This window comes from Lampris incognitus, chromosome 17 (assembly GCF_029633865.1).
Source record: "Lampris incognitus isolate fLamInc1 chromosome 17, fLamInc1.hap2, whole genome shotgun sequence".
In the NCBI taxonomy this organism is placed as follows: Eukaryota; Metazoa; Chordata; class Actinopteri; order Lampriformes; family Lampridae; genus Lampris; species Lampris incognitus.
Window position 1 is genome coordinate 27,403,072 of NC_079227.1, and position 20,579 is coordinate 27,423,650.

The 20,579-nt window shown below is 46.4% G+C and overlaps 2 protein-coding genes across 7 annotated transcripts in view; one reads left to right on the forward strand and one right to left on the reverse strand.

Moving 5' to 3' along the window:
- ndr2 (nodal-related 2) lies at window positions 1-3,166 on the reverse strand. Its single transcript, XM_056297690.1, has 3 exons — window positions 2,902-3,166; window positions 1,085-1,869; window positions 1-153 (listed from the first exon to the last, which is right to left on the reverse strand). Exons 1-3 carry the CDS (start codon window positions 3,164-3,166, stop codon window positions 1-3), a joined length of 1,203 nt encoding a protein of 400 aa, XP_056153665.1.
- Window positions 3,167-3,838: 672 nt separating this feature from the next.
- Window positions 3,839-20,579, forward strand: part of pald1a (phosphatase domain containing paladin 1a) — a 71,484-nt gene continuing 54,743 nt past the window's right edge. The window contains exons 1-8 of one of the 6 annotated variants that reach the window (XM_056297337.1): window positions 3,992-4,107; window positions 8,043-8,098; window positions 15,489-15,686; window positions 15,896-15,998; window positions 17,123-17,302; window positions 17,799-17,963; window positions 18,063-18,223; window positions 18,981-19,056. In XM_056297337.1, the coding sequence (XP_056153312.1) occupies window positions 4,105-4,107; window positions 8,043-8,098; window positions 15,489-15,686; window positions 15,896-15,998; window positions 17,123-17,302; window positions 17,799-17,963; window positions 18,063-18,223; window positions 18,981-19,056 (942 nt within the window). In that variant the 5' untranslated portion in view covers window positions 3,992-4,104. Of the gene's footprint in view, window positions 4,108-6,703; window positions 6,767-8,042; window positions 8,099-12,151; window positions 12,219-15,407; window positions 15,687-15,895; window positions 15,999-17,122; window positions 17,303-17,798; window positions 17,964-18,062; window positions 18,224-18,980; window positions 19,057-20,579 lie in introns of those variants that run through there. The other 5 variants (XM_056297338.1, XM_056297339.1, XM_056297341.1 and 2 more) reach the window with 5 other exon arrangements.

The window sequence follows — 20,579 nt, forward strand, 5'->3', positions numbered from 1 at the left end:
TCACTGGCAGCCACACTCATCCACTATCATGTCTTCATGGTGATGAAGGAGCGTCTCCCCGTTCTCATAGTAGAGCATGCTTAATGGGCTCATTTTGGTCGGGGCACAGCAGGGTGATATAATTCTGTCAGGGTGGTAGTATTTTAGTAGGCTCTGCAAGCCAAAGACACAAACAGAGAGTTATTTCAAATGCATCCCAAAACCCAAAATACATCAACAATATAAGACAAAGGACTTTTTCGAGATCATCAAATAGACTAATGACTAAATCACATAACTCCAGTGTTGTTGATGAAGTGGGTTTTCATGCCACACTTCTCATTTGGGGACACCGTAGTCACTATTTCAGCAACAGGATGGCTCTCTTGTTCACTCTTGAAAATATGTCGGCGTCAGATGTTTCAATCTAGCTTGTGGTAGGGATTCCTTTACTTAGGTATTAGATTACTTTATGCATCTATATGGCAGAGGCCACGACAAACGTGGTGGCTTTACTCAAAAATGGCCCTCGAATTAAAACAATGGGTAATAATGCGAATATCATGAGTATTCTGTGACACTGTCTGCTCCTGAAACCTGTGGTTCATCTCGACTTTTTGAAGGCATCCAACAGTTTGATCCCCCCAGCTTTTTTAACTAGTGTAACAGTGTAATGACCACAGATGTGTAGACTCGCTAACCCTTGGCTAACAGGCCGGACCCTTTAGTTGACTGGTTAGCGCAGCCGCCCATGGTGCGGGGAACCCAGGTTCGAGTCCTGGCTGCCCCCTGAATTCTCGCTACATTGGTGGCAGCGGTGGGATGCATATGCGCTCAGAGGAGTGAGAGAGCTGGTATGCTGAAGTGTGGGGACGCGCTTCCCGAAGGAGGGGGGGTAGTGTAACGGTGTAACGGGGAAGTGGTGGGATCGAACCTGGGTTCCCTGCACCACAGGTGACTGCGCTAACCAGTCGACTAAAGGGTCCAACCCGTTAGCCAAGAGCTAGTGAGTCTACAAATTTGTGGTTGTTATGTTTTAAAAACAGGCAGTCTAACAGGCAGCTATACCTTTTGGCTGCCAAGGAACAGTCTTTGCAGCACTCACCTGCATATAAGCATGATTTGTTGGATGCAGGTCTTCCCCAAGAGGACTGGGACAAGCTCCTTCACAGCGGTAGGCATTGTATTTCTTGGGGTAGATGATCCATGAGCCCCAGCCAATTTTATTAAAGTCTATGTGTAAGTCGACTCTGCGACAGTGGGATTTTTCACCGCCTCTCTTAGACAAAAGTTGGACCCTCGCTGTTTGTGCTCTCTGGCCCCGTTTGCTCCTGTGCCTCTTAGGCCGGTGGACCTTCTTCATTTCAGTAGGGAACAAGAACTTCGATTGTTCAGCTGTATGGAGAAGGCTTGCTTTAGCCTTTGAGTTTTCATCAGAACCTGTGTGTGAGAAAATGACCAACAAGGCCCTATCACTCACAACCGGTGTTCTTCTCGGACCGGCCAGAAGGCCAGGAGGGTCAGCAAGCAACGGACCTCTCTTCACCTTTTTCCCCTTCCGTGGTCTTGATACTCTTTCGCGTCGACTTTTTAATGTGTGTTTCTCTTCGAGCCATCTCAAGAGAGGGCTTGTGATGTTAAACACTCTCCAGTGTTGCAAGGATGTGATCACCGAAGATGCAGTGAGCAGTCCCACCAGCTGATGTTCTTGGCATGTCCTCTGTGTGTGGCACGGGCGGTCATGCTGGTGGTAGATCTCCACTACGATGCTGGAAACGTTTACCGTTTGTGGGATCCTGATCCTGAGCTCGGCTGCTTGGATCTGCTGGTCGGCCAACATGGTGTGGAGGTCAAAGGTTGCAATCCAGCGCCTCTGATCATGTGTCAAATCTGATGCAGGGAGTGAGACACAGACATAAAGATCATTATGATCTCATCATGAGATGTTACTTTTAATATGAGGATGCCGCAGTAAATGAAGAATTTGAGCCAAACAAAGTCGTGTGTTGGCCCAGGCCACGGATTCAACCATGGGGTGATTGAGTTGTGGGACAAGATCTGCAGATTGATTCAAAGGTGGGCACGGTGTAAAAAATCAATCAAAAAGACGTTTCACTACTGCTTTGTCCAACTTAATGATCTTTTGGCTTAGGTTTTTGATTAACGGTGCAGACTCTCTTAAGGAGGAAAGTGCATTTCTATCTCTTGCGTGGAGGTGAAAGAGACACTATTAATCCACTCAATCGGACCACCAAGTCGAAATCAATCATCTGACACATCTTTGGCTCTCTTGGCTTCTGCATATCCTCATTCAAACAAATAAGTAAGAACTCTAACACCTAGCAATGATGTGAACCGGGATTCAGCAGGGAGGACCCCCTTGGTTTGCTTGTGCATCTAATCTAATCAAGCTAAGTGTGAAAAGAACTAAGGGAAGTTGTTGATTTGGGTTAACAACAGATTTGTATAGGGAATGTCTGGCAAGCTATCTAATCAACATCGCCTACTATTTAAGAAAAAAAGGTTTGCTTTGAGAATTAGACAGAAAACCAGTCCTTTCACACGCTGATCCCCGTGTGGTTATTCAACCCCACAGGGATGTGGATTGAAACCCTCTGAGGTCGTCTGGCACGCAGCTTTGACAGCACCGCAATTACACCAGACATCTCAGTGGGCCTTAAAATGGTAAGCGGATTGATCCATCTCCGTGTGACAAATACTCAAAAATCATCTTGCAAAGATTTCATCAGACTTTTTTTTTTAAATTTACACACACGGTGCACTGTGCATGTAGACACACAGGCCCATTTAATAGATTTATACCCAGCTAAAACATATGTGCATGTTCCAGTTCAAGAGTAAAACGCAATAACAGTGGTGAAACTCAAATTACTCAATATATAAAAAAATATCTTATCTTACTTTTTGCCATGACACTCTTGACGGTGTCTGCTTGCTTGGCGAAGGCTTGCTCCGTAGCGTCCATGGGCAGAGATAAATTAGATTTGAAATTCCTGTAGAGGTGCACCATGTAGGTGGGCAGGTGATATCCAGCTGGACGATCCATCGTGGTGAAATGACCGGACGGCCTGATGTAAATGCCATCCCTGGTCTTATGTATTCCCTGGACGAGAAGTATCAGCAGAGACGCGTGCAGCGTTGTACCCAGCACTCCCAGTGAAGGCATGTTTCGGGCCACGTTAATGAGAAAAAAAATCCACCCCCGAGAGACGAGGGTGTCTTATATACCCTCACCCCACCTCTTCGGTCTTTAACAAGTAGACGAGAACATTAAAAGAAACTGACATGCGTCCTCAAGACCTGTGACATGACAGGTCATCTTCCATTTACTTGGTAATGAGGTGCCCGACGAGCCTGTTTTGTAATCAAGGCAACTTTTGTGTACCACGTTCGTTAGATTAGATGGCTGTGTCGCCATCCTTTATTTGGCACTGCCCTGGTTGTTGTAAAATGAGCACGTAGCAACAATACGAAGTGTTGAAGCAACGTTAAAACTTCATAGCTCTTATAACAGCCCGCTTTGGCTATTTTTGCACACTGCCATTTATTGGAGAGCAGGGCTGTGCGTTTGCCTGCAGACATGCCCTCGCCTGTGTCGTAAGATTAAGAAATAGCACCAATAAACGAATCGATCGAACTTTATATTTATATTTACACGAAGTTGAAAAAAACACACACACACAGATTGGAAGAACGGGGGTCACGATAAAAAGAGGAAAAACGGAAGAAAGCTTGATATTTCATATTTATTGTCATGACGTCTGGGTGGCGTTTAGATATTCAGCGGTATTTCGGTTATCTGGTTATCTGGTTATTCAGCGGAACGGGCTACGCCGCTCGCGGGGACACAAGGCGTCTGAGGAGGGCTGTGTTGCACTGCGCATGCGCCGTCTGTACCCTCGGTCAGATAGTGGAATCCTCTCCTTGTAATTTTTCTAAGAAAGGACCCGAAAAAAAAATTCAATGGCTATTCCTCTCTTCGCGCCAGTGTAAACAGAAAGCGGCCGGTCTCAAATCGCGATACACCGGACCAGAAACTTCACCGACTAACCAACTTTTTTTTCAATTATTGTTTTTTTTTTTTTTTAAATATCGAGCGCTGAAATGGTGAGTATTAACTTCGTAGCTCTTGTCTCTCGTGTCCGCGCACAAGTCGACACACGGTAGGATTAAAGGACGTCCGCGTGGGATCCGGGAGCGTATAATGAGGTTTGGTGCGGTTGGAAGCGGCGTTTACTTAGTCGATATATGCAGAACAACACGAGACTTGATCGGGGGGGGGGTGGTGTGGAAAAAAAGGTGTTTTCTTAGTGCGTGTTGTTGATGTGGTCGACTCGGGCATGCATGTGCTTGGCACCCCCATGCCTCGCCGAGGTTTCCCTGGTGGAAGTGTTCAAAGATGTCACTGGGGGCCACTGATTTACTAGCAGTCTTTGTTATGGACCCAGTTCCAGTCGATACCGACAGGGGGTGGCGGCGGGGGGGGGGTTGTGCGTTGTAGTTACAAGTAAATGATACGTTATAACGCCGTAGTTACGCAAAGACACCTGTTGATTTTCTTCTTCTTCTTTTGTTGTAACACAGAAGGGAATTAAAGCTCTTTAGCCTGATTAAACGCCCATTAACATGTTGAACGCTTAAGCAGAATACATTAACACCCTTTCGCACATGAAAGAGTTGGGAACATTTGTGCACGATTCACAACTCCGCGCTTCAAGGCAGTAATGACGAGCTGTGCTCTCTGATGTAGCAGCTCCACTTTCGTCTTTGGCTGACCAACTTATTTCTGAGCTTCTCTCCACGCAAATCGCTTCTCTTCACATCCCGGCGAAGACAGAAACCAGCTTTTCGTCCGTGCAGCGCAGTGATCAAACCACAAACATCACACTTAATCAAAGAGACAGTGCATGAAGAGACCACTTGAACGAATTACCGCCGGACCTTTACGTGTGATTAAACTTGTGAAAAGCTGTTTGTTCAGCATCTACCTTGATGGCATGCAAACACGAAGCCTTGAGTGTTTTATTCCGGATAAATCTTTTCAGATTTCACCGAGGACGCTAACCTCGCCTGTCCAACGTTCAGAGCAAAGATGTTAATGTCCTGTTGTTGCAGAAGCTCCATGCGCCATACTGGCTTTAAAATGTTGCCTGCACATCCATGGACTCGTTTAAAACACGGATCTTAAACTGGGTTTCCTGAGGAAACCTGTTTACCTCTTTTGTTGATACAGCACTGTGTAAACTTTACAGTGCAGTGTATAATTGTTGCCACAAGGTGTCATATGACATCACGACAGTATTTTCATCTTTTATGCATGCGAATCCTGTACTAGACTTTGGTCCTTTAAAGCAGTGTTTCTCAATCGGGGGTCCGCGGACCCCTAGTGGTCCGTGGTGTAATTGCAAGGGGTCCGTGAAAATAAAATATCTTTAAAAAAAGATCCTATGACATTTATAGAAATAGAATTATTTAACTCAAATGTGACTGAGACCTTCATCTACCTAAACTATAAAGGGTAACAGGACTTTTTTCTCTAATTACATCTGTTTCACAAGTGTAATTTATTGTATTTTAATAAGAGATCTCGCTCCCGTTTGCATTGTTAAAAGTTACTCCATAAAAATTCTGTTGTTACATATATCGGAAAGTTACTGAATACATATTCTGTTTTGTTACATATATCTGAAAGTTACTGCATAAGAATTCTGTTTTGTTAACTATATCTAAGTTACAACTGAAAGCTCTTATTTTTGCCCCAAAGAGTGAATAAATGCTATAATGCAATTTAAAATGCAGTTTCTACTGTTTCTATCAAATTGCAACCCCCTCCCCCAAGATCAGGTGGAGGGGTCCTCAGGGTAGATCAAAAATACGCAGGGGGTCCAGGACCCCAAAAAGCTTGAGAACCACTGCTTTAAAGCCTCCGTCGTGCACATCAACCCCAGCTCCTCAGAATTGGCGACATGTGTCAAAATACAGTGCGACCCCTTCATTCGTTCAGCCTCGGTGGCCTCCCCGCTGCGAGACAAACCGAAGACGGTGAAAATGAATTCGGCCTCATTGTTCACTTGGAGTAAAAATTGTTGCTGCATTTGTCCGAAACGGTGTCCGCGGCCCAGGAAGGAATTTCGACGGGGCAGATGATATTGTCCTTATTCCGTGAATTAGCTTCACTTCTGTGACTCATAACAGAGATTATCGCTTTCAATCTGGCACAGAAACATTCCCCCTTCACCTTCTCACACTCATCTTGTATTGTGCCCCTGCTCTTTTTTAGCCGTCTATCGCAGAAAGTTGATCCTCTCGGGCAGGGTGGGGGTGGGGGTGGGGGGCACTTGAAGCTTTTATTGTAGTGTAATAAATCGGTGACACAAATTCAAAATCCAAACGTGCAGCCCTTCGTATAACATCTTAGATCCAACTGGATTTCTTAGCTGCGTGCTCAGATCCCATAGGAGGCGACACGTCCAGACAAAGCTGGTTTGAACTTATAAACTTTCCCTTGCTGGAGCTGGAGTGTCCCATTCATGCTCTGAGGCTTGCGCGTTCCAGGGTGACGTGGTTTCACATCCACACCGTCGCATTGACTTCATCAAAGTCTTAGCATGCGCTGGTGCAGGAAGGAAGGAACAGGTGTGGCAGCAATAGATGTAATGTGCACATCAACAGTCACCACTTCTGAAAATGCGTTTCACAGGCCATTATCTCGTGACGTTGCTGATTAAACAGGCTCTAAAAAGATTCCCGTGCAAGGCAGCCACTGGTGAGATCTGTTTATGATGTTATGGGTTTTTTCTGGCATGCGTTGTTTTCTTACTCGGAGTGTTAGTTGTGCTGCGATATTGAAGGCTGTGAATGTGTTTGTATGTGGGTGGTTTGGTGGACTATGTGGAAGACGCTGCGTGTGGTTGTCTTGACAATCAAATGGGTTTTGTCGGTTCGTGTCTCCAAATCTGCAGCCCGCTTGTGTGCTCTGTTCAAGCCAGTACGGGATGACTTCAGATGCCTCTATGCCGGCATTATGACTGCTGCGTCCTCTCGAGGCAAAGCACACAGCCTTCTGCAGCTATTTCCCAAGATTGATTCAAAGTATTTGCCCAGCTGTAAGTCTATTTACCCACTAACGTGGCGCGTGTTAACTGCTAATGAATGAAGTAATTAGAGCGTTGTGGGGAATTAGGCTTACGTAGTGTCACCTGCATGCCGCTGTTTCCTTTTTGCAGGCCACAATGATTACCCACGTTCTTAGGGCTCTGACACTTTTACACCTGCGTCATATAGTGTCGCTGTGTGTTACTATCCTTGTCCTGTTGCAATAACGTCAAATTAGGTTTAGCCCATGTGTTGGAGACAGTTGTAAAAAAGGGTTAGCCATGTGTGGGAGGCATTCTGTTGCCAGGGGCCACTGTTAGTGATCGGTTGGCGAAGAGGTTGATGAGTAAGCCTCCCTTGGTGCTCCTCCACATCCTCTTGACAAACACTCTTATGCACTGTTAACCACACAAAGATGGACACACCAAAGCAGCCACACACCTCATGCATGTAAAACAAAACAAAAAAACGCACAGGCACAACAGAGAGAGAGACACACATATACACACATACACGCACACACACACACATGCACACATACATACACACAGAGGAACATGCCGTCACTGATCAGTTCCCGAGATGGGGAGCTGTGCTTGGCTTGTTGCAACTCCCTCTCTCTCTCTCTCTCTCTCTCTCTCTCTCTCTCTCTCTCTCTCTCTCTCTCTCTCTCTCTCTCTCTCTCTCTCTCTCTCTCTCCCACTGAGTTATCTGCCTGTCTGCGCTCTGCTCTCACTGAAGGGCACTTTCATTGAGTCATCCCACTCTTTATAAGGACACGCTAATGATACAGGACTGCCGCCTGCAGTAATGGAACCAGCGGGCATGTAGAGATTTCCTCACGGATTGGAGCGGGCTGGAGCGACGTCTGACTGAGAGCAGGGCTGCTGTTGGAGCGCTGTTGTTTTGGTACTCCTTATTTTTAACCCACCACTGTTTTTTTGTAGTGTGCCAGAAAGACTCACGCACGTCTTGGATGGTTTACAGAACAGCCAAGTGTCAGGTAATGCTGCTGTGATATTTTCTCTCTTTTTGTTTGTCCCCCCCCCCCCGCATGTAATCAATCATAACTGTGCACCTGGCACCTAGACGTGTCACCAATATCTGTCCAATGTCTTTCTATTTAGGCATATGCATCATATTTTATCTTGTTGTTTAAATGATGTTTGATTTCAAGTCCAGGTACGGTGACGGTCAAGGTGTCAATACATACAAATCCAACCATTGTCTTCAAATTGCAATTTTTTGTGAAATACAAGGTTATTGTTCAACCATAATGTGGTCACGCACCACCGCTCAGCATATATTTTTGCTATAAGTTACATAAAACAGTCTAAGCTGAAAAGCTCTTATTCTATATGGCTTGTCTTAACCGGGCTCTCATCTTGCTCTCATGACAGCTCTTCTTCCAGAGGACTTGTGCTCGGGAAACGATCTCTTCCGTGGCAGACATTTCATGACATTTCATGCCAAATTATCAAATGCATCACATGCTTACATGAGTGTGCCGTTTTTAGCCCTTTGACACTAAATTAAGTTCTATGTGTTGAGAAACCATGTGAAATCTTGTCTCTTTTGAAGGCTGCGACAAGTAAGAAGCTGTCATGGTGCTGACGGCACATTGTGGTCAGACACATTATGGGTTTGAGAAAAATAAAAGCCGCATTACTTCAGCCTCGAAATCATAGGGGAATAAATTGCCATCTTGAAATGGAATAAATTATAGGAATAGCTTCGGCGTAAAAATAGATTTGCGCACACTTTTTTTTTTTTAGCAGCTGAATGTGGACCTTGATGAACGAAAGAATGCAGTAGGCTCGGGGTTACTCATGTGGTGAATGTCATATTCAACCCAGCGTAATACGAAAGGATATCCACTTCTTTTCGTTGGAAAGTTGGAAGAAAAAAAAGGTGCTTAAAATGTCCGGAAGGACATTACATGCATTTTTTTCCGCTCTTCTGATTGTTACCGCTGAGTAAATATGTTTAACTTAGCTTTTTTTTTTAAGTAAAGGTCTTTTCAGTCAGTTGAAAAATGCATCTGAGGAGGATTGCATAGGCCATTTCACTACTTTGTTTTGGACTCTCCAATGTCACAACACTCTCTTACAGTGAAAAAGCTATTTAGGGTGAGTTGATTTCGATCAGATTTGGAAATTGCATCCTTGAACTGTGCATAGCATGGCTTCCTGTTGCCACGGTGTCTCTCCGGGCAGGCTTCTTTTGCAAAAATAAACATTAAAAATATAAGCTGACACAAACGCACAATGCGGCCTTTGGAGCTGTCGAGAGAAACAGAATGTGTTGGCTGGAGGAAGTGCTGAGCTCATATCCGTGAAACATGGGAGATATTCGGTTCAGGAACTAGCAATGTCCTGTGGACTCGGCCTCCTCTGCAAACTTTGACCTCTTTAGTGAAAGATGTGTACAGCTGCAAGGAGGAAGTATCAAAGAGTACTGCTAAGTATTTCCTGTCAAGGTGTGCTTGCACTTCCTCTCCTTGGAGGTGTGTGACTGGTATGTTCACTGGCTTTGGTGGCCAAGAATCCTGTGGCACAGTAAGGTAGGCTATTGTATTGTCGTAATGAACATAACTAAGTCTTAATTATTCCATGCAATGATAAAAAGAGAAAAATATTGGAAAAATCTGTAATCCCGACCCACATGGAGTTATGACAAATGATCAACAGCAGCAAAACAGTTTAGTGTAAGATGGCGGTTATTTGTTAAGTTGCATCCACAGTTGCTCCTTTGTGCCAGACGGATAGATGCCCATAATGTTGGGGCTTTACCCAGAGATGGTCCACTTCAAAGCAGTGAAATTTAGAAATAGACTAATGATGGATGCGGTGCTATGTGAGAAATGGGGATAACTTTACAAATGCAGCAGTTAACCATGCCCAACGGAGAAAGGAATTGGTTTGGCGTGGCTGCCGCAGGCTTGGCACTGTCAAACTGAATGAATGGCCTAGGTCAAACCCAGCAGTACCCACGGTCCTGGAAAAAAAAAGAAGAAGAAAAAAGCCATGTGGCCAAGTAAGATGTTCTAATTTTGCAATTTTTTTGCGGCTTTTGTTGCCACACTTACACTCTTCTCCGTCCCAATATGGGAAATTGTGTCACAAGAAATCCTCGCGTTACAAAGTGACACCCATCTCTCATGAAACCCCACATCTCCTGTGAATGAATGAAGAGCGATCGGCATCCTTCCTCTTATAAGACGGGCCACCAACAGATGCATCCTGCAGCTGCACACTCCTTCCTGTCTGCATTTAGACCCTTTTGTCTGAAGAAGTTGCTACAGCAAAGTCGGGACACCAGCTGAATTTAAATTGGCCGGCCCTGAATGGGGCAAAGCTGATGGGTGGGTGAGAGGCTCCTGTTTCCATGGGCTTCTTCTTACTGTTGCCACTAGTGTATTTTGCTGTCCATGCTCGCTGTGCCAATGTTTTAAATAGCAGAACGTCTTCGCCTGGGCTCAGCCAAATGTAATTAGTGGACAGTTCTCACCTAGGTTGGTGTTCTGAGTATGTCCTGGTATAACATTCATGACATATATATTGTGATGATGACTTAGAGGAAAGCCGCGAGAAAGTTTTTGCGTGTTATTTTTCTTGCGTTGTTGTCACAGCTCACACTTTGCTGATTTTTGCTCCACGTCGCGAGAGGAAATCCCAGTCTGTCGTGGTTTTTTATTGGCCACTTGAGTGGTGCAAGTAGCTCCCTGGTTGACACGGGGAATAAACAGGCAGTCTGATGAGTTGCCTTGATTGGCTTTCCAGGAGGATGTTTATGACTGAGGGCTATTTCTACTTCAGGCCTCCGCCCCAACTGCCCACCCGCCACCGTACCACGCCTGCCCGTGCTGAAATCAGCCAGGGAGCGCGGCTGGCCTGGCTGACTGTTTGGCAGAGATTTGCTCAAGTGTGTTTATACACCTCGGTCTTGCAACGGAGGCGGGGAGAGCGCACGCGGAGACATCAAAAGGGTTTATAGGCACCCCAACAATTCGTTTAATGGTCAAGAGCTGCAAAAGCATTTACAATAAATATGAACTTCTTACAGAAAGGTATAAACGAATGCCAATCCCAGAAAATGTTTAATACATTAGATGCAGATGTTTTGCAGATAAAGCATGATGCAGATTGTTTTAGTGCACTGACTGGGATGATTTAAGAATCCACGGTTTTATTGCCCTTTGAACGAGCCACAAAGAGAAGGCCTATTATATCATGATATGGCCGGTATGGATGCAGGAAACCTGCTGATAAGATTTCCATGGTGAATACAAATCTTTCCCTTTCGACTCAACGCTTTAGACTTTGAGATGATCAAAAGTGTCGTCCACTCCCAAAGTAGAGAGCTCCTGCTGATGGAATCATCCTCCGGAGGAGACCTCTTCCATCCATCACACCTTTCATTTCTCATCCGAGTGACTGAAGGCAAATTAATTGCCCAGGGGAGAGACACTACCGAACCCTTACCCTAATGAACATCTCCTGATGGCTAGCAGTTTTACCCTGGTCCATCAGTGCTGCTCCGTCACCCAGACGAGGTTTCCCAAATAACTTCATTTCTGCAGCACGAAGGAGACGACACCTTTGGTTGTTGGGGTTTGGCTCGCGGCGCTAGATCGCGCTGCTTCCTATACAGTACAAGAGCCAATTGTGTCGTCTTTGTGCATGGCCTGTCCCTGTGAAAAAGGAGCTGAGCTTAAGCCATCTGGCTGCCAGATGTAGGTCTATTTCCCTTGCCCCCCCCCTACCCGCGCCTCCCCATCCTCCGTGGAGACACGGAGCCTCTCGCATGACTCTCGCTCCCCGACATGAGATAGGCGACGCAGGGAGGAACAAGCTGCCTGGGATTCCCGACTGCAGAAGATTCTCCTCGTCCATGCCAAGCGCCAGGGACGCGCTCATACTTTTTTCTTGTTTGTGTGTGTGTGTGCAAGGGGTGTTGCTCTCTGGGCGGGGCTGGAAGAGGGGGATCCAGAAGGGGTCTGGTGTTGTTTTGGAAGTGATGCCAAGTTAACACAGGGCTTTTGGACCACTCATTTGGACTATGGCGGAAAGCAAGAGAAACAGAAAAGGGTCTGGGAGCACAGACCACTCACCTTCCAAGATGTAAGATATCCGGTTTTTTACTGGTTGAGATATTGTTGTTGTTGTTTGTGGGTTTTTTTTTGTTGGTAGTTATAACGTTACCCGGGCAGGACAGTAGTGCATTTGACATGTGGTAAGGACTCAAACAGAACTGGGCATGTGGGACACAGATTGTAAGCTAGTTTGCTTTCATCAAACACTGGGCAAAAGAGTTGTGATTATACTGATTCATAGATCGTCATTGCTTCCCTGTTGTTTCATGAATATGGATTTCCTTTCATCGTTACGTTTTCCTAACTCCAGACCTTTAAATAGCACGTTGGCCATTTTGCTGTTATTTTCCCTATTATGGCTTCCACTGAGACTTTTCTTTTCCTTTTTTCCTTTTTCCTTTTTTTTTTTTTTGTTGGTCCGTTGCGTTTGGGATGAGAGTTTATGCAAGATGGGTGGGAAAGGAATCGTTCCATCAGGGCGTTAGGTTCAAGGCTGACCGCCCCACACACACTTTGAGACACATCAAAAGGGAGAGCTAGAATGACTCACCAGTTATCCCTCATCCACTCTCTGCAGAGTGAGTGGGCTCGACTCAAAGCTGCTCACCACGCAGAGGTAACTTGAGTGTAGGACACACGCACGCGCGCACACTCTCATGCACGCACGCCCCACTGCTGCGCTCCTCTGCAGTGTCAACACCGATGTCTTCGGCTGAGACGAGGCAGTGAGTCAGTCATCTTTCGATTGTGTTGTGTGAGGATGAAATTTGCATAATGTCGTATCATGATGCACAATTTTGGCTGTCCAAGTTGACGAGAACTAGACTGCAATCGCCAAAACTTTCGTATAAGATTTAAAGGAGAAATTTAAAAAAATGGAAAGCTACTTTTTATTGTTTATACTATAGTTTACATTACCAGATGGTTCAGCATGAAGGACCTCAGTTGGATTCATACTAATATGGTATTTTTTTGCATCTGTAAGCAGATCAATATTGTGTAAAATTCCCTATGGTTGTCGCGACGGGGATTATTTTCCATGTTGTCGAGCCCTATTTCCTGTTTTAATTATGAATCCCGAGTGTATTTATGTCTGCCTTGTGTTGAGCATACCTGCATACCTAAGTGCGCATATGGTTTTCTTATAAGCTGGGTAGCATACCGGCTTTCTCTCTGTTGTCTTAAGGGAACATGTGCGCGAGAGTGCGGCACGGTGCACGTATGCATCTGCTTGTGCAAGCACGTGTCTGCATTGTGCGCTCCGTGTTCGGCCTACGTGTGTGATGTGTGTGTGATGTGGTGGAGTGGCGTTGGTCCTGACGCCGCTTGCTTACTGGAAGACTCGTTTGTTTTGTTGCAGAGCTCAGTGCAAGTCCCCTGTTTGTTTGGTGAACGGGCGGAGGTCTGTGTGTGTTTGCATGTGGGTGGGTGGGTGGGTGGGGGGGTGTTTGTGTGTGCGTGTACCAACTTTTTCTAGCCTGATGGATCAGGCTAGAAAAACCTGAAACCACCTACCTTGTGGGGACATTTTATGGGTCCTCATGAGGAAAAAGGTCTATTTTAGGGTTAGTACTTGGGTTTAAGGGGTAAGGTTAGAATTAGGATTAGGTTAAGGGTAAGGTAAGGGTTAAGGTTAGGCATGTAGTTATAATGGTTAATGTTAGGGTTAAGGGCTAGGGAACGTAGTCAATGAGGGGTCCCCCTCACAAGTCCCACAAGTATAGGGTGATATGGTACTTCTGTGTGTGTGTGTGTGTGTGTGTGTGTTGGGGAGCGTTGAGTCACCATGCTGGATTTCTTTTGAGGGCCGGGTGCTAAACAAGTGGTCTATGATTAACATGTAAATACAATCTTACTTTGTGTAATTCCTTCGAGCTCTCATCTAAGATTGAGGAATACGATCAGGGCCACGATGTCGGTCATTTGTAGTGGCTCCCATATTGGGATAAACACGGGGAGTTGTACATACACGCTATAGCCGAAACCCTCTATAGTAGGCGTAAATGTCACAAAATGTCACGTCGCTGGCCACCAAATGATTTATAGACCCATACATTTGTGTCGTATTTGGTATACCGATTACACGGTACACGGATTACAGCAGATCTGCCCTCTGCTTTGAGAACTGATGACTGGTCATAATATTAGAGGCCGGGCTTTCTCTCATCTCGTCCCTTTGAGGCAAGTCTTGAGTGCCCTTTTTAAGCAGTGCTCTGTGTGTATGTGTGTGTGTGTGTGTGTGTGTGTGTGTGTGTGTGTGTGTGTGTGTGTGTGTGTGTGTGTGTTTTATTGGTATGCCATTCAAACACGTATGTTATCAGAGCTGGGCAACAACTCAACAATACCGTTTGTTTGTTGTTGAAATCTGGATATTGTCATGTCATGATACTCAGTTTTATGTCTAAATTAGTTATAATGAGAATCTATTATCTAAAATATCTAAAAGAGATATTTCATGGAATATTACATGAAAATGAGTTTTACCAAACAGTTCAATGTGATAAAGCAGAGTCGAGTATTTTTGCAAATGTAAGCTGACATCATGAGATATATTTCGATATCTTGTAAAATTCCCTATGATTGGGTGTCCGGGTAGTGTGGCGGTCTATTCCGTTGCCTACCAACACGGGGATCTCCGGTTCGAATCCTCATGTTACCTCCGGTTTGGTCGGGTGTCCCTACAGACACAATTGGCCATGTCTGCGGGTGGGAAGCCGGATGTGGATGTGTCCTGGTCACTGCACTAGCGTCTCCTGTGGCCGGTCGGGGCGCCTGTTCGGGGGGGATGGGGAACTGGGGGGAATAGCGTGATCCTCCCAAACGCTACGTCCCCCTGGCGCAACTCCTCACTGTCAGGTTAAAAGAAGCGGCTGGTGACTCCACATGTATCGGAGGAGGCACGTGGTAGTCTGCAGCCCTCCCCGGATTGGGGTGGAGCAGATGGCTTGGAAGAGTGGGGTGGTTGGCCGGTTACAATTGGGGAGAAAAGAGGGGGGGGGGGAATCCCTATGATTATTGTGATTATATTCTCCATATCGCCCAGCACTATCTGCTATTCATATTCTATTAAAGTGGTTTAAGGCAATGAGAATATTTATCCACCATTACTCACTTTTCATTGAATCAGGTCATTTACCGGAAGTGTGAGAGACACATTCAGAAGCTTGTAACACCTGAAAAAGCATGTCTGTAACAAGCGTTTTAATGGCTCAAATAGATGCGTTGGCACCCTGTGAGAGCTGTTGGGAAGGTGAGAGGCGGATGCCTTGATCTGAGTCTGCTGCCGTTTCGTTCGCAGCTGCTTGTGGAGTATGGGTACAACTGCCAGCGCCGCGCCACAGCCTGTGTCCACCGCGTCGCCTCTTGAGAGTGTCCACGGCAACGGGATGGCCGACAGCCGGCAGTCTCTTAGCATGAGCTCCTTTCAGACAGTCAACATCCACAACAACAAGGCCAAGTCCATTATCACCAACAAGGTGGCACCTGTCGTCATCACGTAAGTTGCCCCCCCCCCCCCAAATCCACATTCTCACACCCGGGTGTTAATCCTCTTTGATCACCCATCCTACCAGCATGAGTGTTTGCCCCTATTAACATCTCATTTGTCAATCCGGGAATCGAGAGATCGTGTGATCGGACCCTGACAAACAGCTGCTGACGGCTGAATTGACCTTTCCTGCCATCTCATCCTGTTTCCTACCGCAGGTACAATTGCCGACAGGAGTTTCAGATTCACGATGACATCCTCAAGACCAATTACAAAGTGGGCCGGATATCAGACGCTATGCCCGAGCATTATTTGGTTCAGGTAAGAACACAGTACAAGTGCCTTTTCTGTGAAACGGGTACGATTTCTTTCACACCAGACTGTAGAAACCTCCCAGCGTTCCCCAACCCTGACCTTTTCACATTCAAATATCCAAATAGCATAGGGCTTGGGGGACATTGTCATGCGTGGTTTTATGACGCGGGGGCAGATGTTGAGTGGGGACTGTTGTCGCCATGAGATCGGGGCTTTGATCTTCCCTGCCACCTCTCTGATGGGGCTGCTCCACCACGCAGGGTTTTGTCGATGATGGTCTGCGGTTTCTGATCGCATGCATAGGTCATCTCTTAAGCTAAAGGCTCTGCAAAATTCACAAATGCCCGTGAGCGGCAGCATGAAAATCGGAAAAAAACGTTCCAGTTCTCCCCGCGTCTGCGTGGGTTTCCTCCGATTGCTCCGGTTTCCTCCCACCATCAAAAAGTCGTGCAGGGTTAATACTCCTGTCTGTGCCCCTGAGCAAGGCAGTGGAAAGAAGAACTGGAGTCGGTCCCTGGGCGCTGCAGCTGCCCACTGCTCCTATACAATAGGATGGGTTAAATACAGAGAACACATTCATTGTAAAAATACAATCATTGTAAGAATACAATGTCAAGGCGTCCGGGGGGCGTAGAGGTCTTTTCCGTTGCCTGCCAACACGGGGATCCCGGTTCAAATCCCTGTGTTACCTCCGGCTTCCCCGCAGACACAATTGCCTGTGTCTGCGGGTGGGAAGCCGGATGTGGGTATGTGTCCTGGTCGCTGCACTAGCACACCTCCTCTGGTCGGTCGGGGCGCCTGTTTGGGGGGGAGGGGGAACTGGGGGGAATAGCCTGATCCTCCCACGTGCTACGTCCCCCTGGCGAAACTCCTCACTGTCAGGTGAAAAAAAGCGGCTGGCGACTCAACATTTATCAGAGGAGGCATGTGGTAGTCTGCAGCCCTCCCCGGATCGACAGCGGGGGTGGAAGAGCGACCGGGTAGGCTCGGAAGAGTGGGGTAATTGGCCGGATACAATTGAGGAGAAAAAAACAAAAACGAATACACTGTCAAATAAAGTGGCTTTCATCGATACCAAGTGTCTGATATGATTTCAGGCGTCACTCTGATGAAGGTTGTCTTGCTTGCAGGGCGAGTACTTCATGGTCCAGGACGTGTACGGAAAAGCTGATGTCCTCAACACCACTGCAAGCTATGGGGCTCCCAACTTCCGCCAAGTCAAGGAATCGTACCCCCTGTTTGGGATGGGCCAGCCAACCGTGAATGGCTTCAAACAGGTTCTCCACTGGCTGCAGGCGCAAGGCCACGAGGTCACTGCCCTTTTTGATTGTTTGCGCTTTTACACATTTTCATTTACTTTGGCTGAATTTCAGACCTCCACACAAGTGCACAGGCTCTGCACATCGTTCACATTCAAGTTTACACGTCGAGTCACGCCTTATTTGTTGGTGCCAGTTCCTGCCGTGGTCTCTTTCTAGCAAGCGTTGTCTGTAAATATTTGAGGAGTCAAGTCTAGGTTATGGGTGCATGTAGAACTAAGCAAACACAAAGTCGCGGTCATGTAGACCAGCGGAAAATGAAATCCCTATCTGCTTACAGCAGCTGGAAACTGACCGTAATTGAAATGAAATTCACAAAATTATACAGCAGTGCATGCTAAATTCTTTACCCATGCAGTACATGTCATATGACTACAGAGTGTTTCCAGTTGCTCTTGGAAGCAAAACACGTTTTTGTTTTTTTTTTTGTTTTTTTTTTATGAAGGGCTATTATTTCACCCCAGACTCTCCTATTTCTTGCAAACAGGAAGTAATATTTTTCTGTGTCAGAGAGGAGCCTGTGGTTTTCATGCACAAGGAGGACAACTTTATACCGTACACCCCCAGGAGGAAGGAAAACCTTCATGAGAACCTCCACGGGCTAGAAAAGGAGGAGCTTGTGGAAAGCCTGGAGCTGACCATCAGGAAGGAGGTGACGGGGCTAACCTTACATCTAACCTAACCGAATTGTTTCCCCAGTGTTCATACAGTTATTCAAATGTTTACATCCCCCCCACCCCCACCCCCACAGCTCCACGACTTCGCCAAACTCAACGAAAATGTTTTCTACGTCTACAACGACATCGAATACTTCAAGGACGAACCGCAGAAAATAACCATCACGTGTGAGGAGGACATCCACGTGACCGAGGAGGTCTATAAGAGACCCATGTTCACCATGCCGCTCTACAGGTTGTTATTAACAGTGCTCTTTTATTGACCCCGCTGCCACGGCACCCTCGACTCCGCCTGTGATTTAGATGGCGCGATGCGCTGACTGGCGGCTGCTATGTAGGCAGTGCTGGTTGTAAATAGGGGCGCTCGCCTGTGCAAAGGCTGGTTGTCTTGCTTTCAGAAGAATGTGTGTGTGTGTGTGTGTGTGTGTGTGTGTGTGTGTGTGTTAGCGCGAGTGTGCGTGCACAGGTGTTAAGGGAGGAGATGGCAGCATCCTGTTTCTAAACAGATCAGACAGGTCAGTTTTATCAAGATGTCACGAGTGGCTCTTAACATTTCCAGGGCAAGAGAATATATTATCCGCCTAGCAGAGCACGTAACCCCGCATAGTCCTTTGAAGGATCAAGCCCCCATACAGTCGCTGCAAACAGCCGAACGTTTTGATATAGGTACTTCCAAAAATGCAGTTTATTTCTAGTGTTGGCCATATTTAGAACGGGATCTAAGGGAGCCAGCGTTGGCGAGTCTTCCACGGTGATTTTGATCTCTCCCAACATCCCTTGTGGGCTGTTGGAGGAACTATTTTTTCCGTCTCGGAGTCATGAGAGTAAATATAACATGGGAGAGTAGAGAGCACTTAGCCGTAAGTCTCACTTGAGGTCAGCCCGATGTTTACGTGCAGTGTGTTTTGACCTACATAAAGGCTGTATTGACAAAACACGGGCTTGATCGCGTCTGTGGTTCAAAACTCGGTGATGCGCTTGTGTCTTTGCAGGTACTACCGATTGCCGCTGCCGGCGGAGGGAGCGCCCCTGGAGGAAGACTTCGATGCGTTTGTGAGCGTACTCAGGGTAAGCTCGTGTAAACACACCACAGTAAAAAAAAAGAAAGAAACCATAGCGCTCGTCTGCCTTTGCCTGGTCAGGTGCTAAGTCTGCACACTTACCACTTTCAATCACTTCCTTTATGATTTTGTTTTTATGTGACATCAGAAATATTAATGCATTGGATTATTGTGGCGTGTCTGGGATATGTCAGCATAAGACATTCCAGGAAGGCCGGCGCGGCGTTCCTCTTTATTTTTTATTTTAACACCTAGCTTTTTTTTTTACTCTTGTCCCATGTGCGCCATCAATCACCAATAACCATAATAGTTATGAAAAAGGCAGAAATCCTGCGGTCTGCAATCACTTAATGTCCACTTTTCGGCGGCTGGGAATAGCCGGGGCCAATCCGTTTTGTCTGGTTTCCATCTTGCCCCTCACTCACACAGGATGTGCCCTGTCTTTTTCGCCCTGTTTTGCCCTTTTTTGGAGTGACATTCCTCACAGCAGCCTGTCCAGTTCCCTGTGGTTGGAAAGTGGTTGCTTTTTTAAATAGAGTATAGATCAGTGGTCTGCAAAGTCCTGCAACAATCTCTCCCTCCCTCTCTCACCCTCTCGCTCTCGCTCTCCAGCTCTCGCTCGGTCTCTCTTGCGCGCTCCCTCTCTCTCCATCTCTCTCTGTCTGTCTCTCTCTCTTGCTCTGTCTGTCTGTCTCTCTCTCCCTCTTTTTCTGTTGCTCTTTGTCTGTCTCACTCTTTCTCTGATGCTCTCTCCCTCTCCATCTCTCTCTCGGTCTGTCGCTCTCTCTTGCTCTGTCTGTCTACCTCTCTTTCTGTTGCTCTTTGTCTGTCTCTCTTTCTCTCTGATGCTCTCTCTCTCTCTCCCTCTCTCGCTCTCTCTCTCTCCATAGTAGTCTTGCGGTAAATGCATTTGTGAATATTTTAAATCTCACAATCCCAAAGGGTGTCCTTTTTGTAGCGTGTTTGAAACTTTTTCCTGAAAATATGTAAATAAAGGTCTTTTTAGAATTCAATTCTCCTCCATCTCTCTCGGTCTGTCTGTCTGTCTCTCTCTCTTGCTCTGTCTGTCTCTCTCTCGCCCTCTCTTTCTGTCACTCTTTGTCTCTCTCTCTTTTCTCTCTGATGCTCTGTCTGTCTGTCTGTCTGTCTGTCGCTCTCTGTCTCTTGCTTGCTCTCTGTCTTTATCTCTGTCACTGTCGCTCTGTCTGTCTGTATGACTTTATTTCAGTCTGTCTCTGTCTGTCTGTCTGTCTGTCTGTCTGTCTCTTGCTTGCTCTCTGTCTTTATCCCGCCTTCTGTCTCTCTGTGTCTGTCTATATGACTTTCTCTTTCTTTCAGTCTGTCTCTGTCTGTCTGTCTCTTTCTCTCTCACTCCCTTTCTCTCGCTGACTGTTGCTCGCTCACTCTGTCTGTCTGTTCGTCTCTCTGTCTCTCCGCTGCTCTCTGTTGTGGCAGTTATTCTCGAGTTTTCCTCTTTTTCTCTGTCCCTTAGGTGTTTTTGGTTTGAGGACTGCAGACATGGCAGGCCAT